This window comes from Colias croceus, chromosome 17 (genome assembly GCF_905220415.1).
Source record: "Colias croceus chromosome 17, ilColCroc2.1".
Lineage (NCBI taxonomy): Eukaryota > Metazoa > Arthropoda > Insecta > Lepidoptera > Pieridae > Colias > Colias croceus.
Genome location: NC_059553.1, coordinates 8,488,655 through 8,510,651, shown reverse-complemented (window position 1 = coordinate 8,510,651; position 21,997 = coordinate 8,488,655). Strand labels below are relative to the sequence as shown.

The following is a 21,997-nucleotide window of genomic DNA, read 5'->3' as shown; positions in this document are numbered from 1 at the left end:
CTGTGCACTGTCCGCTCCTAATGCGTGACAGTGATAATATACCTAGCCTTCCTCGATAAATAGACTTTCTGACAGTGAAATAATTTTTAATATCGGATCCGTTGTGCCTCAGGTATATATCATTACGCTAAGACAAAATCCCATCAAAAACGATCCATCCGTTTTCGTACACGAACTTTCACATAACATTATTGTCCTTAACCTTGTTATATAGTCATACCGATCAGCTGACTGACGTAATTCAGTATATAACTATAGGTACATACAGCATCTACTAGCCTCCGCTCGAGACAGATAAACAGACCTTACAGCCGCTGCAGCGCTTTATACGCTTGTATTATATTAACTGTGGTATTATCACATATATGTCTGTGGGTATTATACAATTACTTTATCTGTGGCATGAAGTTTGTTTTTTTTTTAATATACATGTTACAGAATCTTCTTTGGAAGTTGGTAATACCTTTTATATACAGTTGGATATTCCTATTTATTTTGGATAAATTATCTTGTTTTTTGAGTAAGTAAGTAGGTACATACTTATTTTATGAAAAGGAAAATGTATTTAGGGTTCCTTACCCAAAGGGTATTTGTCTGCTTATCTCATATCTGTCTGTCTTCAGGCGTACCGCGTATCTCATAAACCGTGATAGCTAATTTCACTGTTATATTTTTATTATCTACATATACTAATATTATAAAGCTGAAGAGTTTGTTTGTTTGTGTGTTTGAACGCGCTTATCTCGTGAACTAATGGTCCGATTTGAAAAATTCTTTCGGTGTTAGATAGCTCATTTATCGAGGAAGGCTATAGGCTATATATCATCACGCTACGACCAACAGGAGTTGAGCCACGGGGGTGAAACCGCGCGGAGCAGCTAGTATAATATAAAATAAGAGTTGTGTTTGTTACGTTTTCACATGTTTATTGAGATGAATTTAAATTGTTTGTTCCCTATATATTTAAAAAGAAACTTGTAAAAACATAGTGGCTTTTCAAAATGGTATGATATATCTAGGGTAATAATAAATGTTATCCATAAATGTTATCTTGGTTTTTGTTTGTTCCAAAATCAAAAGGACTAATTACATAAAATTCATAAATCTCTTGAATTGACATACAATTACTCAAAGTTATCGAACTAATAGTACATAATTATATAAATAAATGTATATAATTTCTCATACGTTAAACCCAAAAACGCAATTAAACCTGCAAGTTGGAATGGAATTCAGGCCCTCAAGCGCAAAACTCTCAGGTTCACAAACCACTGAGCCAAGTCTACATAGTATCGGAATGACTTTTTAGTTTTCCATTGCAAATAATGTTTTAAATATTATCAACATATTAATAGTTGTAGATATATAGGTATCTACCTAACTATTTTATTCGTGATGTTACCTACCTACAAAAATAAGTGCACATTTACTATTCTTACTAGAACACGGACTATCGCTTCGTTGTTTAAATTTTTGATGTAAATACCTATTAATTATAGTTTTTAAAAAAATAACTATTTAACAACAGATTAAGTCTGACCACCACAGATAAAAAAAAAGTGTGTGTACTTCTACACTAATATTATAAAGAGGAAAACTTTGTTTGTTTGATTGTAATGAAATAGGCTCATAAACTGCTGGACCGATTTAAAAAATTCTTTCACCATTCGAAAGCTACATTATCCACGAGTAACATAGGCTAGGTTTTATTCCGGAAATCCCACTGGAACGGGAACTATGCGGGTTTTTCTTTGAAAACGCGGGCGACGCCGCAGGCGGAAAGCTAGTACCTATGTAATACCATGGGTAATACCTATATACACGCGTTAGAAGTTATACTTCTTTGGAGTATGGAAAAAAATACTAGAATATATACAACTTGAACATAGTTATCAATTTTCATACCACCTAGAACTAACTTCATGCTGTTAAATTTAGGTGTCGGTGTGCGCGCGCATCGTAAAAATTCACTCTCATCATTTTTCTCCACAGATCTGTTGTGCTAGATGTGTTTTTCTCCATCGCGCCAAAAGAAGTATAACTTCAAAAAAAAATGTTGTCCGCAAAGGAGTGTGAGATGTGTTTATTTATTCACATTAATTATGTCAAAAACAAATTTTAAATTCAAAAAAGAACAGCAAATTTGAATAAAGGTACCTAATAACTATTATGTAACTATTTACTTTTTATATCTCGCCCACGGCCCACTATTTACATTATAGGTACCACAGAACAGAATACTAAAGAGTAGCTAACGCTAAATAATTACTGACAATTTTTAAATAAAATTTAAATTTTATTTAAAAAAGTTGTATAAAAAAATAATTTAATTTAATTAATTTAATTAAATTAATTAATTATAATTTTGTATTCAAATACAAAATTGAAACTATGTTTTCTTTTTCTACTATGTTTATAATTACGATGAATTTCAATTGATTTAAATTACACAGACGTAATAATTCTATTGTGAAATTATGTATGTACGTATATTTCAATTGATATTATAATAATATCCACGTTTGTTATAACCTGTGATTGTAACTTTTCAGTAAAAAAATACATAATAACAAAACATTTTATTTTGGCGCGTAAATGCCCGCATTACCTACTTTTCAATAACCATAATTTTATTTTTTCTATTATTTTGAATAATTCTCTATGGATCATATTTTTTTACATATTTCTACAGGTATTGGGTATTTGCTTAGCTGAAAATTAGGGCTTAAAAGTATTTATATGAGTGATTGTTTGTAGTATTTTGGTAAAATCAAACGTTTCTAAAAATGGACAATACAATTAAGTTCTAGTCAACGATCATACCGGCTTGGACTGCACAAAATCCACATCACAATTCACTGTCATATACTTGACCACTGCACTAAACCAACCGCTAACATTGACTTAGAAAATATTTTACCTGCCTCCAACAATACATACCTGCATACAATTCAAATAGTAAAAAAAAAACATAAACAAATAAAGGTCATTGTACGTACGTGACAATACAGCGCTTCAAGGCTTTTGTTCAATAGTGGAGCGTTGTAAAAATTGTCAGATTTAATTTATAATAGGTATGAACTCATTTACGTAGTTATCTCACTGATGATGAAAATATCAAACATGTTCGAACGCACATGATCACATAGCCGCTGCAGCGCTGTTACATGCTCTGTACAATATAACAATTAACAATAATAATTGATACGTACCATTGCGCATTTTGTGTGTTAATTAAAACTAAGCCGCTACATCGCTGAGTTAGAAAAAAAAAATATATAAACAAATAAAGGTCATTGTACGTGAGTGTCAAGTCAGCGGCTTCAGCGCTGTTAACACAAATCTCAGCTGAGTTGCAAGTCGGACACCTGACGTCGGCCCCCCGCCCCCCCGCAGCCATCAGCTGTTAATGTCACCCCACCCGCCTTTCCCCTTCGTTTGTGTAATGCGAGGAACTGCGGCAAGAATGGATATGACTGCGTAATTTAATTATTTTTTGCATTTTTACTACATTAAAATCCGTAAAAAATATTTTGCTTGTATTCTTATGTTTTATGAATACGATCAGAAATAAATATTAACTAATTAATTATGTTATTCAAACAATAAGTATAAACACGTTACACGTTCCTGACGTGACCGTGTAATGAGTTATTGCGTAACAATGTTTTTATTATTTCCTTTTTTTTCCATTATAATTTCATGTTATAAAGTAAACTCACTCTATGAACCATCAAGAATTCCTTGTTATATACTCACACCGTTTCATGTTGTTCTTATCATAAATGATGAAAGCTGATATAGCGAGTAACGACAGAAAATACCAACTTTTTAATAATATATGACACATTATGGCTGTCAAATGAATAATTTATTGCATTGTCGATCCGGGGCGTACATCCCCCAGGGGGAGGCGCGGCGGGGGAATTCGGCGCGGGGAACGGAGGCACGTCAGTCCGCGCTGGGCGGCCGAGCGAGCGCCATGTCTACGTGTGCGCCGCGCGCGTGCTGCCGGCCGCGCGCCCCGCCGACCCTTCTCGACATCACCGCGAAGATAGTCGCCGCCGCGATCCCGTTCCAACGCATCGAGGAGCGCTATGAACGCATCCCCGAGCCGGTGCAGCGGCGCGTCGTCTACTGGTCGTTCCCCAGAGACGAGCGCGACATATGCATGTACTCGTCGCTGGCGCGAGCGCCGCCCGACGACCACAGGAACATCGCCTTCTGCCGCGGCCTCAAGCTGCTCGAAGCCGGCTGTGTTGAGAACGTCCTCCAAGTCGGTGAGTGTCCGCTGATCGCGCCTGCGCCTGTTTACTAATACGCGCCTCGCCCACCCCGCCGTATAAATAAAAACCTCGACGTGTGCGATCGATAGCTCTCGGAAATTATTCATGCGTCGAGAGATTAGGGCTTCAGAAAAGGCCCTCGAATCCAGCCATTCGGACAAACCAGCGAAACAACTTTAAAACTCGTTAGTGCGGTGAGGTCGATACGAGAAATCACGGCCGGTATCGGTAATTAATCCGCGTAGGTACATTTACATCAGTATAGCTCACGCTGCATTCTGCATCCACTTCCTCGGTTTATTGCGATCAGAATTACTACTTTCGAAACTACGTCGTGAAATTCGGCTGACATTACCATAACTGGATGTCCCGTTATATAGGGAATTACAACCGGATTTTAGTTTGCGGTTCACGTAGGCTCATGAGAGGCGAGCCGTGGCTTTTAATGTCCCCGTAGACGGATGCGAATAAAACATAATATTAATTGCCTGCTTTATATCATGGGGTCGGGCGAGTTGGCCGGTTAATATTTCGGTCGTGGGAGTGATATATTCATTTACGCTTATCTTGCATCGAGGCGGTACACATTGTGGTTGTGAGTCGGCTGGGCCGCGCTGGGTTATGCCCCGAAGGAATGATGATAATATTTATGGTGCATGCGACCTAAAATGTTGGAAGCCATTGTGATTTCGACACGACTGTTTCGACCTAAATTGGTAATCTATGTGTCGATAAACACACGTTCCCTGGCGTATCTATTAGATTCCCACATTAATCCTATCTCTTTCGATCTACGACGCGCCCACTTTATACCAAATGCTGAAACTTGAATGTTTTCTTAGAAATAAGTCAATAACACTCGTCTACAACAAATATTAATAGTACGATAAGCGTAAAGTTAATTTGTATTCTGAGAAATTGTAATGGATAAATAAAATATGTTATACCTACCTACCTAGGTACTTACTTGAACATTGGGAATTTTGAGGTTCTCCAGTTAGGTATGACTTGATTTGTTGTAGTTTCTATGGATATAGGTACCTAGATAATAATTGCTTGCAAATTAACAACCTATGCTTCTAGTTCTGATGCTACATTTTTGCGTTTTAATTTAAAAGTCACACACTAGGTATGTAATACATTATTATTCTGTATTATTTAATAGTTGAATTACCTATACAATTCTGTCACAGGCAGCCGCCCGCCCTAGCTTCGATCGGAATAAAAAACTAATTTTTTAGATACCTACCTAGGTACCTACATTTTATAATTTTGAATACCTAGATACCTAATGTACTTGTATACCAATATGTTTATGTGAAAATCGTGATTGAGTAAGAAGCATCTAAACAAACAAACTTTCACTTTTAAATATGAACCTATTAGAAAACATTTTATCTAAAATCCTAAAATAGAACTGTATGCCTACCTGCTTATCAATCTCAGTAACTAAAGATGTAGGTACATGCTTATGCAATAGATTATAGGTAGTATGACTATCTATTGTGAAAAACCGGGCAAGTGCGAGTCGGACTCGCGCACGAAGGGTTCCGTACTATCATATATAATAGAAAATCACGTTTATTGTATCTAGAGACCCCCCTTAATATATATTTTATTGTTAGTAGGTATTTATTGTCATGCCGCAACGGAAATTCTAATTAATGAGATACAGACTGGAGACAGATAGTCAGACACGAAGTCTTAGTACAGGGTCCCGTTTTACCCTTTCGGTGTGGAACCCAAAACTTCGTAGGTAGGTATAGGCATTTCAAAAATAACAAAACGGTATATTAGCATTCATAAGGCTATAAACATCGAAGACACGAATGCGAATGATTTCGGAACACAAGTATCTATAAGTACAAATACATAACTAATATCTTTATCAAACAAAACGAGAATAAACTAGTTAATAATAAATTGGCTCCTTTCGATACAAGCCCTGTTCAATACATCAGATAGATTTAAAACTTGCTGGCATCATTAGGAGACTGGTTACGGACACAGATTCTTGAATAAAAGAACAAATTGTCATGCATGTCGCTTGCATGTATCATGCACAGGATCGCATGTTACATTTGACCATCAAGTAAAATAAGTTTAGATAAAATGCATCGAATTAAAATTAATTGATTTCATGTGAAATCACACAATTTCAATATTTGAAAAATTATAAAATTGCTGAATGTGGAATACCTAGGTCATAGGCTAGCTATTCGAGTTCGCTCGCGTGGGTTTTGAGTTATCACTCGCTGTACCCTAACACTAGTTTTCATTTCCTGTTGCATCCATCTCAAATTTTCTTTTCTACATAAAAGTGTCCGTGTTAAATGTTTCATCTCTTTCATATATTTCAACTCTGAAGGTAAAAAGGTGATTGAGTTTTGCCAACGTAAAATATGTACCGATAAACACTATGGTCTCTTTAGTTTTATAATATCAGCTATTCAAAGGCTAGCATTTGAAACAAAAAAAAAAAAATACTTAAAAACTTGATCAAACAAAGTGATGTTTGATGAACATGTATATATTTTATATTTATACTGCATGCGCATATTTGAAACGTTGTCATGCAAATTTCATCGAGAGAAATGCAGTACATAATTTAAATGTATGCAAATTCATATTGTATGAACGAATCTATCGAAACCAGTTTAAATTGAGATTGCTATACTTCTGATATTATATATTGCCAATGTTCGTACCTGCTTTATATTCAAAATTGAAAGGATTCCCCATTGAATATCTATTTACTAATAATTTGAATAACATGTCTGTATAATTTAATGTATAGACGGAACCAATAGCCAATCATTGTTAATTTTAAAACGAGTTATGGGAATTTATTGCGCGATTTCTTCTCTATTTTTGATACGTATTTGCCTTCTCAAAATAACCATAGTTCGCGGCAGATTAGACCGGCCTGAAGTAAGTCACAAGTGAAGAAGCAAATGCAATTTTGAATGCGATAGACAAGGATAGAAAATCCAACTTCAGAGCGGAGATTATAGTCTCTGAGTTACATAAGAAAAAAGGGGTTTTCAAATATTCCAAAGCATCTTCTTTGTTCCATATCTCAGCAAATATTATATTTGCTTTGCTTTTTTATTTTTTTTTTTGTGTTGGAATAAAATATGGTTTTTCTTTCTTTCTTTCTTTCTTTCTTTCTATTATATTTTTGCATGAAAGCAACAAAGATTTCCATCTAAACTTGTATGATCAATAGAAATAGTATTAAATACATATTATATATGACCACAGGAACTACGTGTTCATAAACTTATATAATAATAAATACTATAAATGCATCATTAGCAATGCCATACAGGCATGGACACGGGGAAACGTGTAGTTAAAAATGTAGGAGCCATTACAGTTGGCTAGTGAATAATCTATAGCTGATATTGTTTAATATTCTATGCTTATTATAATTGTATGGTGCTATTCCACTGCAGGATGCCGTAGGGAGGATTACGGAAATACATATTGAGAAATAAAGGTATATAGAAAGGGACTGTTTTGTGCATGGTGGTAGAAGTAATGTTTCTTGTTTGTGCTTGAATTAATCAGAAGTAATCTAAACAGATTATGGTAACAGAATCAATACTCATAATATCTACAATGACCTATTATACTAGTAGACGCGGCATACGCCAACATCATTGCACTAAAAAACAGCGTAATTAATACATACCTACTTACTAACGCATTATCACCAATACAGTTGTTCTCTCTTTCACTCTCACGCACGAGACATAATACATGTCTCACTCATGTACTTCGTAATAACAACTGCCGATTAAAATACAAAAAGAACGTCCAGCCACGACGCTGAATGGTGCGTGACTAAGTGAAACTCGGGCACTTACCTGAGTTTTTTCTTGCCAAAATAGAGAGCGGGTAACGTATCTAGCTCTTTTATATATCATAGAATATCTATACATTCAATAAATTTTTACTTTTTACCAATATGTTAACAATCTAACTAACCAAACTACTTTTTGAGAACAGTCTTTGTGAAGAACTAAGAATAACAAAGACAGTGAATTCGAGATTATCTGATGAAAACAGAACTATGAAAATGTATAAAGGGCTAATAAGCACGTAGAGTGAGAGCTTGAAAAAAATGATAACTTATAATTCTCACAAACCGCGGTTCTGAGAAGGTTTGAGGTTTATTGCTCAAGCTGCCATGATTCATCCGATGATCTTTGATATCATTACGTTCCTGAGAACTTGGCTTTTTGTTGGCGTGTGCTTGGAATAGTTAAGTGTTTATTTTTGACTTATGTCTGCTATAAATGAGAAATTTTAAGGGATAAGAGAGAAATCATGTTTGTTACGAAAGATGAGATTAAAAGTGAAATTGTTGTTGAATTTCTTTGTAAGGATTTTCTTTCCAATTTTCCGTTATTAATAGCGATGTGACTCGATTTTTTCTGCACCAATTTGGTACGCCACGCCGATAGAATTAAGTGTATCACGACCAATGATGTTTTAAACTGACTAGCATCAAGTAGAAGTAAACATATCGTCTATAATATTATCAACGATAAACTATACATGTTTATCAACGCATAGATATGTACACGTGTTTTCCTTTATACTTAGCCAAGACCTCGGTAAGAAAAATGTCTAAACCCCAACCAATCTTATAATAGTTAGTCTAGACTAGTATATTTTGATCAGAAACCTTATATGAAACTTGACATCAACAAAAGACAGCGCTTGGAGCAAAACCAGAAACGCAGTTATATAAAGCATGACGTCACAACTAGCTGCTCACGCTCAAACAGTATCTCCTTGACCCCCGATTACGATTCGCTCATGAATCACCAATTCACGACAATACTATTTGACAGACGAAATTATTAAAAATTACACTCAATAATTATTTTTCGTCATTGCTGTGCGTCATTCACAATTGAAAGGTCAAATTCTTACCTCCCGCAATCTATTCATTGTATCTATCCCTTTTTTAGAAAAACTTAATGCAAGGAATGACGTATAAAGGAACTATAATATAAACAATAAATAAATACCAATTTATAGTTCGCTCACGATATTATAATAAGCATTACAAATAAGTTGTATCAGAACGACTTTAATAGTAATGATGCTGTTTTCACGCAACCATTGTGGTTTCAATTTCATAAAATAACATAAAATTTGTAACGCTAGAAACGTTACAATCGAACCACGTAAGAGATCATCCTAATTTGGTTTTAATAGCTTTAAATACCGGTCAAGATAAGCCGGAATGTCTATAGTTAAACTAGACTATTATAAAACAATTACCACAGAACTCGTTTCGAATAATATCTGTCTGTACTATAAATTCGAATAATATCTGACTATACAATAAATACATTAAGGAATTCTTACTATCTAAGCACAGCCTTGGAAGAAATTCCATAAGTCAATAGTCCTAAAACAACAACTGCAAAAGTGAAGAAGTTTGAATGGCCCTTTTTTCCACAAATGAAAAAGATTGTAACAAATCAACATTGACAGTCATTCAGACGACAGTGTGGCTATTCTACGGTACCGTGAAAAGCTACCATCTGTTAGCACAATCGCGATTCATAGCAACAAAGATGTACTAAGCAAACGGACATACGAACGTGTCCGCTGAAAGGAGCCTTGTCCACCAACAGTTTCACAGTGCCGGTACAAGAGCCGCTCTGTCGTGTGACCTCGTCCCGTAAACCAGCCTAACTTGACCTCTATATTAACTCCGACAACCCTATTCTTGTCTGACGCTCTATGCGATACGGGGGAAGGAGAAGCTCTCCATTATTGGTCAGCTTACAAAGACACGTTGTAAGCACCTCTGCGCTCAACCAATTGGCAGTTCCACAAAGGACCCTTTGAAATGGGAATAGAGTACGATTTGGGTTATACGCTAGTTTTGTATAGCTTGAGTTGTTGAAGGCAAACGAGGTTCTGAAGAGGTAATCGCAGTCTATTCGATGGAACCATTGTTTGGGACGGTATATGGATTGTAAAACATAAATAGTACGGAGTTTAAACAGATGCGCAATAAGCATAAAGCCTTTGAAATCTATTTAACTGATATTTGCGTTTAAATTTTATGATTTGTGGTGAGCTCAATTGGAAATATTTTATTGCTCTTGCTTGACGAAAGACTTATTCTTGACAGATTGCTTTAAGTGTGTTGATGCTTTATCTTAAAATTTTCTTTTTGTTCTCGAGCACCAAATAGATTAACAATGGAAACAATGATTTCCACACATTTCCAACCAACAACTACTTTTTGTTTTGTTTGTATATGCACTATGTCGAAAAACGTCCCTTCACTATAAATTCGTTTAACAGTGGTCAGCTAATTTGATTTATTTTATGACTGACAAAAATAACCAAAGTGAAGATATAAAAGTTACTAATTAAATAAGACCTCTGGTAGATCTGTAGTGTGCTGTATAAATTAGTAGGTGATGATTTGTCGTGGGAAGGAAAAACAAATGGTAAATGCTGACACATACATGTAGTGTCTACAGCCCACTCATCCAACCTTAATGGTAAGGCATTTTTGTACCTATAGGTTTAATTTGACGTCTTTAGGGTTTAAACTTCCGTGAAGCGATTATTTTAATATCGATTGCCAATCGACATGGTTTGTTTAAATTGAATGACCAGCATTGAGCCAAATTATTTGTCGAATGTGTACTTAAGACTTTGTTTGATGATTACGATGATTTTATTGATAGGTATGCCATATTGCCAATGGCCTTATTTATAATATCATACTCAACATTCTTGTTTTAGATATATAAAACCTATAATAAATCTCTTGAGAAGTTAATAAATTTTCTGTCAGCTTTAGTGGAACATATATGGTATGGAATAAATTTCCTGGTTTATTTAATATTTAATAAGAAAATAGTTTCTGGTTTATGTTACGGACAATGTGCATAAAATAAAAGTAAGAAATTTTATGAATTGCCAAGAACTAAAATATATTATTAAATTCACAGAAAGTGCTTCTTTAAACTTTATTCTATATCAGACACATTTTTCAATCTTAAAGAGAAAATTGTATAGCTACCAGTTGATATATTATATTTCGAAGTGAATATTTTTATCTAGCATAAAGTGTTTGGCTACGAATTGTTTGGAAATCGATAAAGCACAAAAACTAAATAAATACGCCACATCATTATAAAAAAATGTTACATACCGTACGTAACCTCTGTTCCTAGTTCCAACGTCACAATATTTCTTATAATTGAATTTCCATGAATATTTTTCCCACAATTTATCTATATTGTCTTGAACTGTGCTGAGAATATTAAAATTAAAATAGACACTGCAGCTTGGTAGTTAATATTACTTAATTCGAATAGAGTCAAAGGTTCAACGAGTGGAGCTACAAGTAGGAATAGCGAGGTTATCTTGGGTCAGGCATCAATTATTGGCGCAGAGGGTGAGGGGGTCAACAATTAGCACCAATCAGACACAGGAAGACAGAATTAACTCGTCACTATATTTGACACTGATGACTGACCCTTGCATTGCTCTGTTTGTTATTGCGTAGACCACTGTTAAAATAGTCTGGAATAATCTAGAACATTTAGATGAATCAGACAGTTAGGAAATCGTTATCGTATTAAGGCTCTGGTTCCGCTTTTGATCGAAATTTCGATGATGATGGATACTTAAAACACTGCCAAAACAACTGCGTTGAATAAACTCAAACATTATTTGATTTATGTAGCGCTTTTGTCATTTAATCCTCGTTTTCTACTGTCTCTTAACAAATAGGTACCGCCGATTCGGGTCACACTTTTAGACAATGAATACTCGTAATTATTGCAATAGACATCAAAATCGATCTTGAATTAATGAAATATGTTTATCTTGGATTATTTGTTAGTTTGTTTGTTAGATAAGTTTTCTCATGGGTTTTGTACGGAGTATTGTATATAGAATGTACATCAGTGTTAATTTATACTTCAGCACATAAGTATATCGCATCATCTTAATTAGTTAATGGATATAAATGTCCCCCATTGTTTTGATACACCAAGGTTTGATAAAAAGACGTGTGGCACTCGGGGACTGCCGCGGTAAAGCTATTGCATAGCATGCCTTCAGCCCCACCTCTGAGCCCGTCGGAGTGGGGAGCGTGAGGTTTTTTCGTTACCGAATTTCTCGATTCGGTCTCCGCGCTCAAGGCCCGCGGGCCGCGATTGAAGCTATGTAATAGCTTAAAAACTGGTAAAATTTTTCTTCATAACCTTCTAGGTTCTAGCAAAAAGGTGAATTTGAATTTAGACACATCAATTAAAACCTGAATCATTAACTCTAAATACATGTTACAATGGAAATGGATATCCATCACACCGAAGACGGAGCGGTTTTGTAATATAGATCCGTATCATTAGTTATTGTCATTTATAATGATAGTGCCGGTCTGACGGGCGGTCCATTGTCGACCATTTAGTTTGTACGCTTCACATCACTATATGTGGGAATGTTTAATTATTGATTGGAATATAACGAAAAAATTTGAATTCCATATCCCACGGCATCAGTTAAAGAATCAAAGAAAAGAAATATACAATATTCATTTTGACGTGACAACGTCTTATAATTCGATATAGCCGGCTACACGCACGAAAAAAACATGACTCATGCGGCGTTACCTCGCTCTGAGGCGTTCCATGTAAGGCTTGAAGTGCAAGCGAGAGCGCGGAACGAGCGACAAGGAAGCACTATCGGACGTTGTCACGTTCAACTATCGTCAGTAAACCGACTTTACAGACAACCAATTTTTTTTCTCAAGGATGTGTACCTTAATTACACAGTACTGATTGATGCAAAATTAGTTTTCCTAGTGCAGTGTCACTCGAATATTCTTTAACATTCCATATCTATTTCTTCTTCTTCATGTTTTATTATTCGGTCAAAATTACTCCTAAATCCTAATATAAATAACAGTAATATCTTTCCTTATGAACAACAATAATTGGCAATACTATTGCTTCATACGATGCTTCATTAGAAAACATTTTTTTAACTTTAAACTCTAAAGTAAATTAATTCTGATGAAATTGTGTCTAATGATAAATAGAAATAAAATCTCTACATATATGTAAACGTGACATTCCCAACAACTTGACATGAAAAAACATGTCATATCGGCTTTGATTAATGGTGTATGGACATTCAGTGTTCTCTATCAATCAATGTGATATCTGATTCCATTGGTGTCCATATATGAATCATATTCGCGACGTTTTATAATTTTTCAATGCAAATGCTTCCCTTGCTTTATAAAGAGACATTAAACATGGTTGACATGGTCGTAAACTAGTAACAGAAACTAAATGATCCTGCCCTTTTTAATTCAGATCAAAATATCTTCATCATAATTATCATGGCACTGAAATTAATGATGATGGTGATGATCATATAAACAAATTTATATTCGAAATAATAGAATATTTCGCTATTTTGCTATATATTTACGCAATAATTATATGGAGTAATAGATAAAAACGTTCAAATCCTAATGCTCCAAAATGAACCGTATTCCTAGAATTAATCTTCATTAAAAAGGAAAATGTTTTTAAAACACACGGGTACAATTGATTTTTAAACACACCATCAGAAATAAAAGTAACACCAGGGTTACCTTTGCGCATTTGAAACCATCGCGACCCTTCCCTGATCTTTGATTTTATGAATCATCAAATACTCAGGATTAAGTACGAGTATACAATGTACATTCATCTTCTAAATTCTGCTTGCATGAAACTTGTGTGCTATGATCACGATACTTTTTCCTTCCCAATAAATGCAAAGCTTTAGAAAATAACATCAGCTCATTCTTGCCTGACAGTAGAACGGATGGTTAAATACCTAATTATGCTACATTGTGTTAAATGGAACTTTCAAAACCATGTACCCGCTTCCCAGGACGAAATTATTGCCTTCGACACGTAATACGAACATCCGTTTTCATACAAATAGGCGATTGCATCAAGGATTGCATCTATTTCAAAACCCTAATAACATGTGGTATTTGGTTATATTTGGAGGAATTTGGAATACTTCATAGTTCAAATAATCTATGGTTTAATCCACTATCATATAGCAACAGACCAACAGTCACGCTGACTATCAAAATTGTGTCGAGCCGAACTGGGCCGTGTCTATCAGTTTTGATAATGGTTATTTGCGTAACTTTAACGTATTTAAGTGCTAGGCTGAAGTAGTACTGTGGTCTGTGTCCTCATAATTCCATTAATCTTTTTGGCCTAGAAGTTCCTAACAACAGAGTTTTTGTAAGGGTCCTTATAATTTTAGACAATAACGTTGGGAGAACGTAGGACATTTAAGGTGTGAAAACAATAATTAGGATTGTAAGAAACATGCTCAAACAAATTTTAAAACCTTCCATATTGTTGAATACCATGTTTATTAACTCTGAAGGGTTCAATACAATCCAGTCCTCATCATTTTCATGACAATTCAATTTAGTATTGTGAGGATTATAAAATTCATATTTAATTATCTTTCGACGTTGTACTTCTAAATTATCACGATATTACACGAACAATACGCACTCAAAAATTTAAACAGTCACGTTTACCAACCACGTACATTCAAATTCTTAACCACGCAGAGCTTACGACAAAACGCGCTCGTTGCATTACATTGCTCCATATATTAGGGCATTGGACTATAACATTCATACATAGCAGGTAATGTACGCTTTAACTGTGTTATTTCCACCGGATACAGAGCCTGTTAAGGTTTCAAATTGGTCATATTTCGTGTATTTTAAGACAATGGCCCATCTGGATGGTTGGGTCAGTGGTATCATTAAATTGATGGCTTTAAAGGAAGATACAAGGTCGGAATTGTGGATTTGCTTTATACAGTACAATATTATATTTGACTAGCTTTCCGCCTTCGGTTTCCCTTCCATGTCCTTCATTTTATCGAGTTACTCATACAAAGTGATGATTTAATGCGAAAAGACAATTTAGTCGTGGGTTTTAAATTAATGAAATTGTAAATTTATTTTGAGAATTACGAATTAACTTCATTACGAAATAGTCTTTTGGTTTCCTGGAATAATAATTTCTTAGCCATGTTTCATAATGACGATTATTGTTAACGTTTTTAAATATTTAATTTATTTATAAATTTCGGCCATTAACTTACATTTATTATTCATATGCGATCGTTGAATCCAACATTAAGAGTAGGTATACAATTTTATCTTAAATCTTTATAAGGGGTATGATGTTAAGCAAGCAGGTACGTAAAAATAAGTTCTTATTTAAATTGTGCACATACCAAATACATGTTTTGTTTAAAAGATTTTATAAACATATGATAAAAACTTTTAACTAATTCATTTAATAGTCTGTTTAGTTTTTTATTAAATAATTTTAACCAGAAAAACTGCTGGGTTAATAGAAAAATGTATTTATTTGTTAATTATCTAGTCAGTTCAGTATTTTTTATTTGAATATGCTCCTTCTAGACATAATATGAATTTTAATTGTGTTTGGGATTGACATATTATGACATGTATTTTTCGCTGGCTAGTATGTCATTATTCTCTAAATATATTGATTTAAAGATTTCATAATATAATAAGCACTTTCCATAGTCTATTTTAAAGTTTTAAAACTTTATAGGAATGATCAACTAACTACAGTAGCAGTAATTAAGCCCGGTCGGAACGGCAGGAAGTGAATTGTTAACACCTACACTATTTTTGTATCGTGCTAATTTGGGAACAGTAGTTTCGGAGTAATTGAAGTGCAAATTCGAGATCTACTGATATAAAGTTAATGTCCGTTAAATTAAGCGAAAAATAACAACCATAACGCGTTTTTTGCCGTGAGCCTTGTATTTTTTTGTAGTACCCAAATGTACTATGTAGGCTAAGTGAAACAGGAAAAATAATTTATGAGTTATTTCTGATATTCCACAATGTAGTGATGTACTTTCCAATTAAAATTAAATAAGAAGAAAATTATGAAGCGGCATGCATTCTAGCATCGTTGAAATAATAAACAAAAAAAAAAAATATACAATTTACACACATTACATATTAACTCAATGCTTACACAACATAATATAGAATATTTATAAAATATAAGCGTATGATAATTCGATTCCAAGGAGAAGTTTACCCAAAGAATTATTAATTTTCGATACTATTCCCTCTATAAATAACCATCCGATAGCGCGATCAAATCGACCCAAAACGCACCGCAACCATCAACTGTAATTTTGGGCAATAAATTGTACCAATAATCAAATAAATTGGCCCGTTACCTTCCCTTTGATGCCGACGCATTTTTCAATCAACGCTTCGCAGTACGGATAAAATCATAACTATACCCTGTACTAACTAGTCTACAGTAAAAACGCTATTAGATACTGAAAGGGTTTTTATTGCTTCAGTAGGAATGAAGAAGCAGTCTTGTTTGAAAATAACAACAATGTTGCAAACAGACAGTATGGCTTCCCATCAGCATTGCACTTATGAAGCCTTACGTCATCCATTGCTCTAATTCCGAAGATGACACGCTTTCATTCATGTAATCGTAGAATGAATCGAAAATGAAGTCCCTTCACCCTCGCCCAAAACTCTCGAGCCTTAAACTATGAAATTTAAAGTCAAGCGTCTCGAATCGCGTTTCAACCGCAGCAAAGACCTGTAGACAATATTATGGTCGAATGAAAAACGATTTAGACCGTCCGCAGTGTACAATGACAGAGGTATTATGGACGGAGTTTTGCGGTTTTGTTCATAACGTTTTATTTATAAGACCACTTGTATAAGATCGTGTCGCAATTTGCAGGTATGAATAAAATATGATCATAATTAGTTTAGTAAAAACTCGAATCGGTAAAGGAAATTTGATATGATAAAACTTTAAAAGTAGGTCACATTTACTTTCTCACGAAATTGTAAATGACCTCTTCAAAATTCTTCATATCTTTAATTACAGACCAGTCGCATTTGAGACTAGTTTGACAGATTCGTACATCCTATGCGGTCTAAAATTAATATTCTTGAAACGAGACGTTAAAAATAAAAGAGCTGCATATTCTTAATCCGAACATATGTGAAAATCATTCAGCCTAATATTAACCATGACGCAGGTGGCGGCCCCCACCCCACGGAGCGGTGGGTTATCAAGAAACTTTATACGAGGGGGAAGATAAAACTTGATATTTAACCTGATTCCTTCAGTATTAGGCGTTGTTCCAATATTTTTTATACATAATTTGATGTCTTTGTTATTGGAACTGATGTTTTTGAGTAGGTGGATGAGAACTTACCTACTGTGAATTTAAAATTATGCAGTATTCTTGATAGTTCTCTTTAGATTTACGAATTAATATGATGTCATTGCCAGGAGTACACCATATACGTATAACCAAATAACGCGATATTACTTAAAGATCGTGAAGAAAGAACAAAACAACAAAGAGATTATCACATATACAATATTGGTATCGATTTTCACATTGATAATTTAGACATTCACATAATACGAAATTAATTAAGAGAAAGGAGGGCCATTAAAAATTATAAATTACACCAGAACACAGCTCGTTCAACCGGCCAGAAACGTTTATCATAATAAAAATGATATTAGGTCACAGTGGCGCCGGTAACTTAATAACACTTGGCACTAGAGCTTGGCAAGAAAATTATAGGCTCTTAAATATGATATCAGTATTCCTTTGACGTCATCGGACTTTGTTTTTCCCGTGTCTTCTCGGTCTTTGTGGGGATCGCATCGCCTTAGTATTGAAACTAAATCATAGTATGCATAGTGTCGATGCTTTACATTTCTTCGCTTTGGTTTTTCTACGTTCATGAGACTTTTGGCGAGGGAGCATCAAATCACAAATAGCGTATATTATAGAACAAAGCTTAGATATTTTTATCCTCTCCGAATGTTAAAGTTACTTCTACGATAAAGAATTGGCAAGAAACTCGCTACTTACTCTTAAAACAAAATTTTTCAATACCTGCTGCTTACTGAGCTGGTTCATCCCAAGGATTTTATACAAAGTGTTGGCTTCACACTCTCTGTTTAATCAACGTTAGCTCCGCTTCATTTTTTCTGCTCTGTATTAGCAGTTTAACAACCTTCAATTATTTAAATGACGTAACAATGTAAAAAAGATCATGCGAAACGTAAATTTATCATTGAACGTGATGGCAAAATTGAAGTCGTGGCAATAAATACAGGAGCAATTGAAGTAAATTGAATTATCAGCACACTATGTATGTCTAATTATCTATATACATAGTCTTAGACTTCTCTTTAATGGACGATTCTGAAACACTACAATTTTATGAACAAGTCATGACTGAGAATGTTTTGTATTGAAGTAATTAAAAGGAAACAATAATTACATCTAAATGAATTCTATTCTCCAATCATATCTCTTGCATTGATTATAAAGCTAGTTTTTGTTAATACACACCTATTAAAATAGATTGCTTACGCCCTATCCTCTCTGTAATCATGACCTTACTAAATCTCAAAATTGTTGATTACGTTCCCGCCTCACCAAGATAATAAACTAAAACTAAAATTTTGAGTTCAAAGTTGTGCCTCATTCTATTAAGAATTGGTAGAATATGGTATTTTGTAATTCTGAATTCATACATCCATTTTCGAACAAAACTTTGACCATAGACAACGATGCAACGGATTGAAGCGAAATCACTAATTAACTGCGACTAAAAAAAGAATCATAAAAACCCCTCACGTGTCATTAGACCCCACGGAGCTGTAGACCCACATTCCAATAGCACCCTTATGAATGGTGGAATAGGGTTGAAAAACACTTGCAGCTAACCGACCCCCATAGAGAAAGGATTTTTTGTATAGCTTTTTGTAAATCTACCTGCTAACAAAACGCCAGCGTGTTTACTCGTTCTAGGAACTTGCAAATGCGTTCGTGCGATGGATTTCGAAGCGTGGTTTTGATAATAACGATTTATTTCTGAATGTCCTTGCAGTTGCAGAAAATGGAATTCTAAAGAGATCGTATGGATACAATAAGCTAGAGGAATGCAGTATTCGTTACAAATGTAAAATTTGGACTTGTGATTAATTACCATTTTAGTGTAGATCAATAATGTTATAAAACTAATTTCTTTGGATTTTCCTTGTTTTAATTTCTAGATCAATGTCTGATTGTATAATGTATAAATATTGTTGCTATTCTTGATAAAGTACAAAGTGTTTCGAGAGATGTCTTTTTTGTGACAAATGTAGCAACTAAACAAACATTTTTGTTCAACACATAGGTCAGGACTCAAGAGCATTTCAATTAGTGTCCGGGTCGACCCGGATCCCGGATAAAAAGAACACAATGGGAACCGGTTGTAACATTACGGATGCAACAAACCGGTTATTAATATTGCCTTATTTACTGACCTCATAATGTTTTCACTATTATCTATCAATCTTTTTTTTTTCTATTGTTTGATGTGATTGAATATTTTTGTTTTGTTTTACCCCTAATACAATCTACTAGTTTGATTTGGTTATCAAATTAAAACATCCTAGTCCACTGACATTCTATCTACGCATTTTAGTTGAAAATCCTTTCAATCTAGAGGCCATAACCATGTACAAACCTTTTTTTTTTTTTTTTAGTGGGGAAATCTTGCATAGATACCCACGGCCTCCGGGGAAGAGGCCGTGGGTTATGTCGGATTCCTACCGACCAAAACCCCACTGTGTTCCGTCAAGCCACATCAGCGACAGGGCCACGGGTATGTGTAGAATTCATCCGTGACCCCATCAGCGGCAGCCCGTCGCCGGGCCCAAACAAGCTAAGAGCCTGCCAGCTCTACCCTCATGGAGTGGCGTGAGCGGAACACGTCTCACGCCGCCTCATCCCACCGGACAATGGACTAAATCCCCGCTCCATCGCCCGACCATGTACAAACCTACCCAAAGCCCAGACCTCCGGTACAGATCACGCCTGATAAGCCCGATCCTGAAGATTAAAGTATACACGACGTACAATACGTGCTCAGTAAGAAACTATTCACTTACAGCTACATTAGCAGGACGAAACCGATATCGATCTGCATTTAATCCCCTAATCCCAGGCTTACAGAACCCAATTTTGAACGACTCACTGAATGGATTCAATTTGAATTCGGTGCTTCGTTTATGGATAGTCATTGGGCACCAATCATGACTCATAAATTTGTTATATGTCCAATTAAAGTATTTGTTTTCGGGCGCTCACAGTTATTATTTTTTTTGGGTTTTAAATTTCATTTTTATCTTCGTTACGATAAGATTTAATTGGTATTCCAAGTGTAATATTTTCATTTCGTAAAAAATACCCATCAATTTCAACAATCCAGGTGGGGAAAAGTCAGGTAAACTAAATATAAACAAATTATTATCTGTGTAAGCACAACACGCAACGGTGGTGTTATATATATATTTAGTAGATAGACCGAATTTTAAAGTATCAATTTTGCTGTCTTTATCGTAGTAAGTAGGAGTAGTTGTAGCATTTGTAATAAATGGCTCGTACAATGTAAATGCTAATGTAATAAATGGCTTATTACCAGGATTCAAAATGGTATATAATTATGAAAGATAAACTAGATATATCCAGGTCTCTACGCTCGGTAGAGCCTAACACGTGTCGTTGAATATCAAACAAGAACTCACCAGAGGAAATTAAGTCTTCAAGACTGGAAGCCCTTATTTTAATCGTGTTAATTTATCTCAGAAACGTGATTATACTTATTACTATAGCATGCCTTGTAACTTGTTCAATATGCGACCTTCTTAGGACTCATTTGCCTTCCACTAAACATATCGTATGAAACACATCCAATAAATCTGTATTGCTATTTAACATACCGTAAAGGACCAATATTAAAATTAAAATCTATCAAGAATATTTGTACTTACTTTGTATTTTTTCGTAAGCTTTTCGAAACATAGTGAATAATGAACCTAATCTTTCTCCTTTCGTCATCTTTTAAGTTTCCCGACACTACAAGATGTACTTTCTACAAAAGTCGATTTGTACCAAGTATACCGTTATCAGTACTGCCTTTATCTCATTCTCACACATCTGGTGAGATGATCAAACGCATCGGCCACACTTCACTTGAAGAGGAGGAAGTACTTGATGGTACTGATGTAGCTTCTTTGGGTATATATTGTTATGAAGGAAAGTACGTCAGGATAATGTTCGTTGATGAACGGAACTTTGATCAGTTATTTGTTTCGAATTGATTAATTTGAAAAAAAAACTTTTAAATTTTGTTATAAAATGTATGTTTTGTTATAAGCGAAAACAGAAGAATTTATTCGCATTTAAGTATAACAAACAATTATTGTTATAATATTATATTGGTCTTAACAGATTTTGTAGTTGATTTTTGTCCAAATTTCCTAGTTCGAATTTTTACTATCACTACAATTAATTATTTTTTATTCTTCTTTCAGGTATGTCTTGTATGGTGCTTTAAAAACATTTACGGAGTAAGTTTATCAATGAATCAAGTTATATTCAAAACAATTTAAATAAAATTAAAACATGCCTCAAAAAGGAAGGAAAATAAACAGTGCACAAGGGAAAACGATATGACGTAAATCACGTTTATTTAAAACTGAGAATTATGTAATATGATAAATAAA

The 21,997-nt window shown here is 34.6% G+C and overlaps 1 protein-coding gene across 1 annotated transcript in view; it reads left to right on the top strand.

Annotated features, from left to right (window-relative positions):
- The first annotated feature begins 3,969 nt into the window (after positions 1 to 3,969).
- Positions 3,970 to 21,997, top strand: part of LOC123699406 (zinc finger SWIM domain-containing protein 5-like) — a 56,017-nt gene continuing 37,989 nt past the window's right edge. Inside the window, exon 1 of the mRNA XM_045646354.1 lies at positions 3,970 to 4,280. Within this exon, the coding sequence (XP_045502310.1) occupies positions 3,983 to 4,280 (298 nt within the window). The 5' untranslated portion in view covers positions 3,970 to 3,982. The remainder of the gene's footprint in view (positions 4,281 to 21,997) is intronic.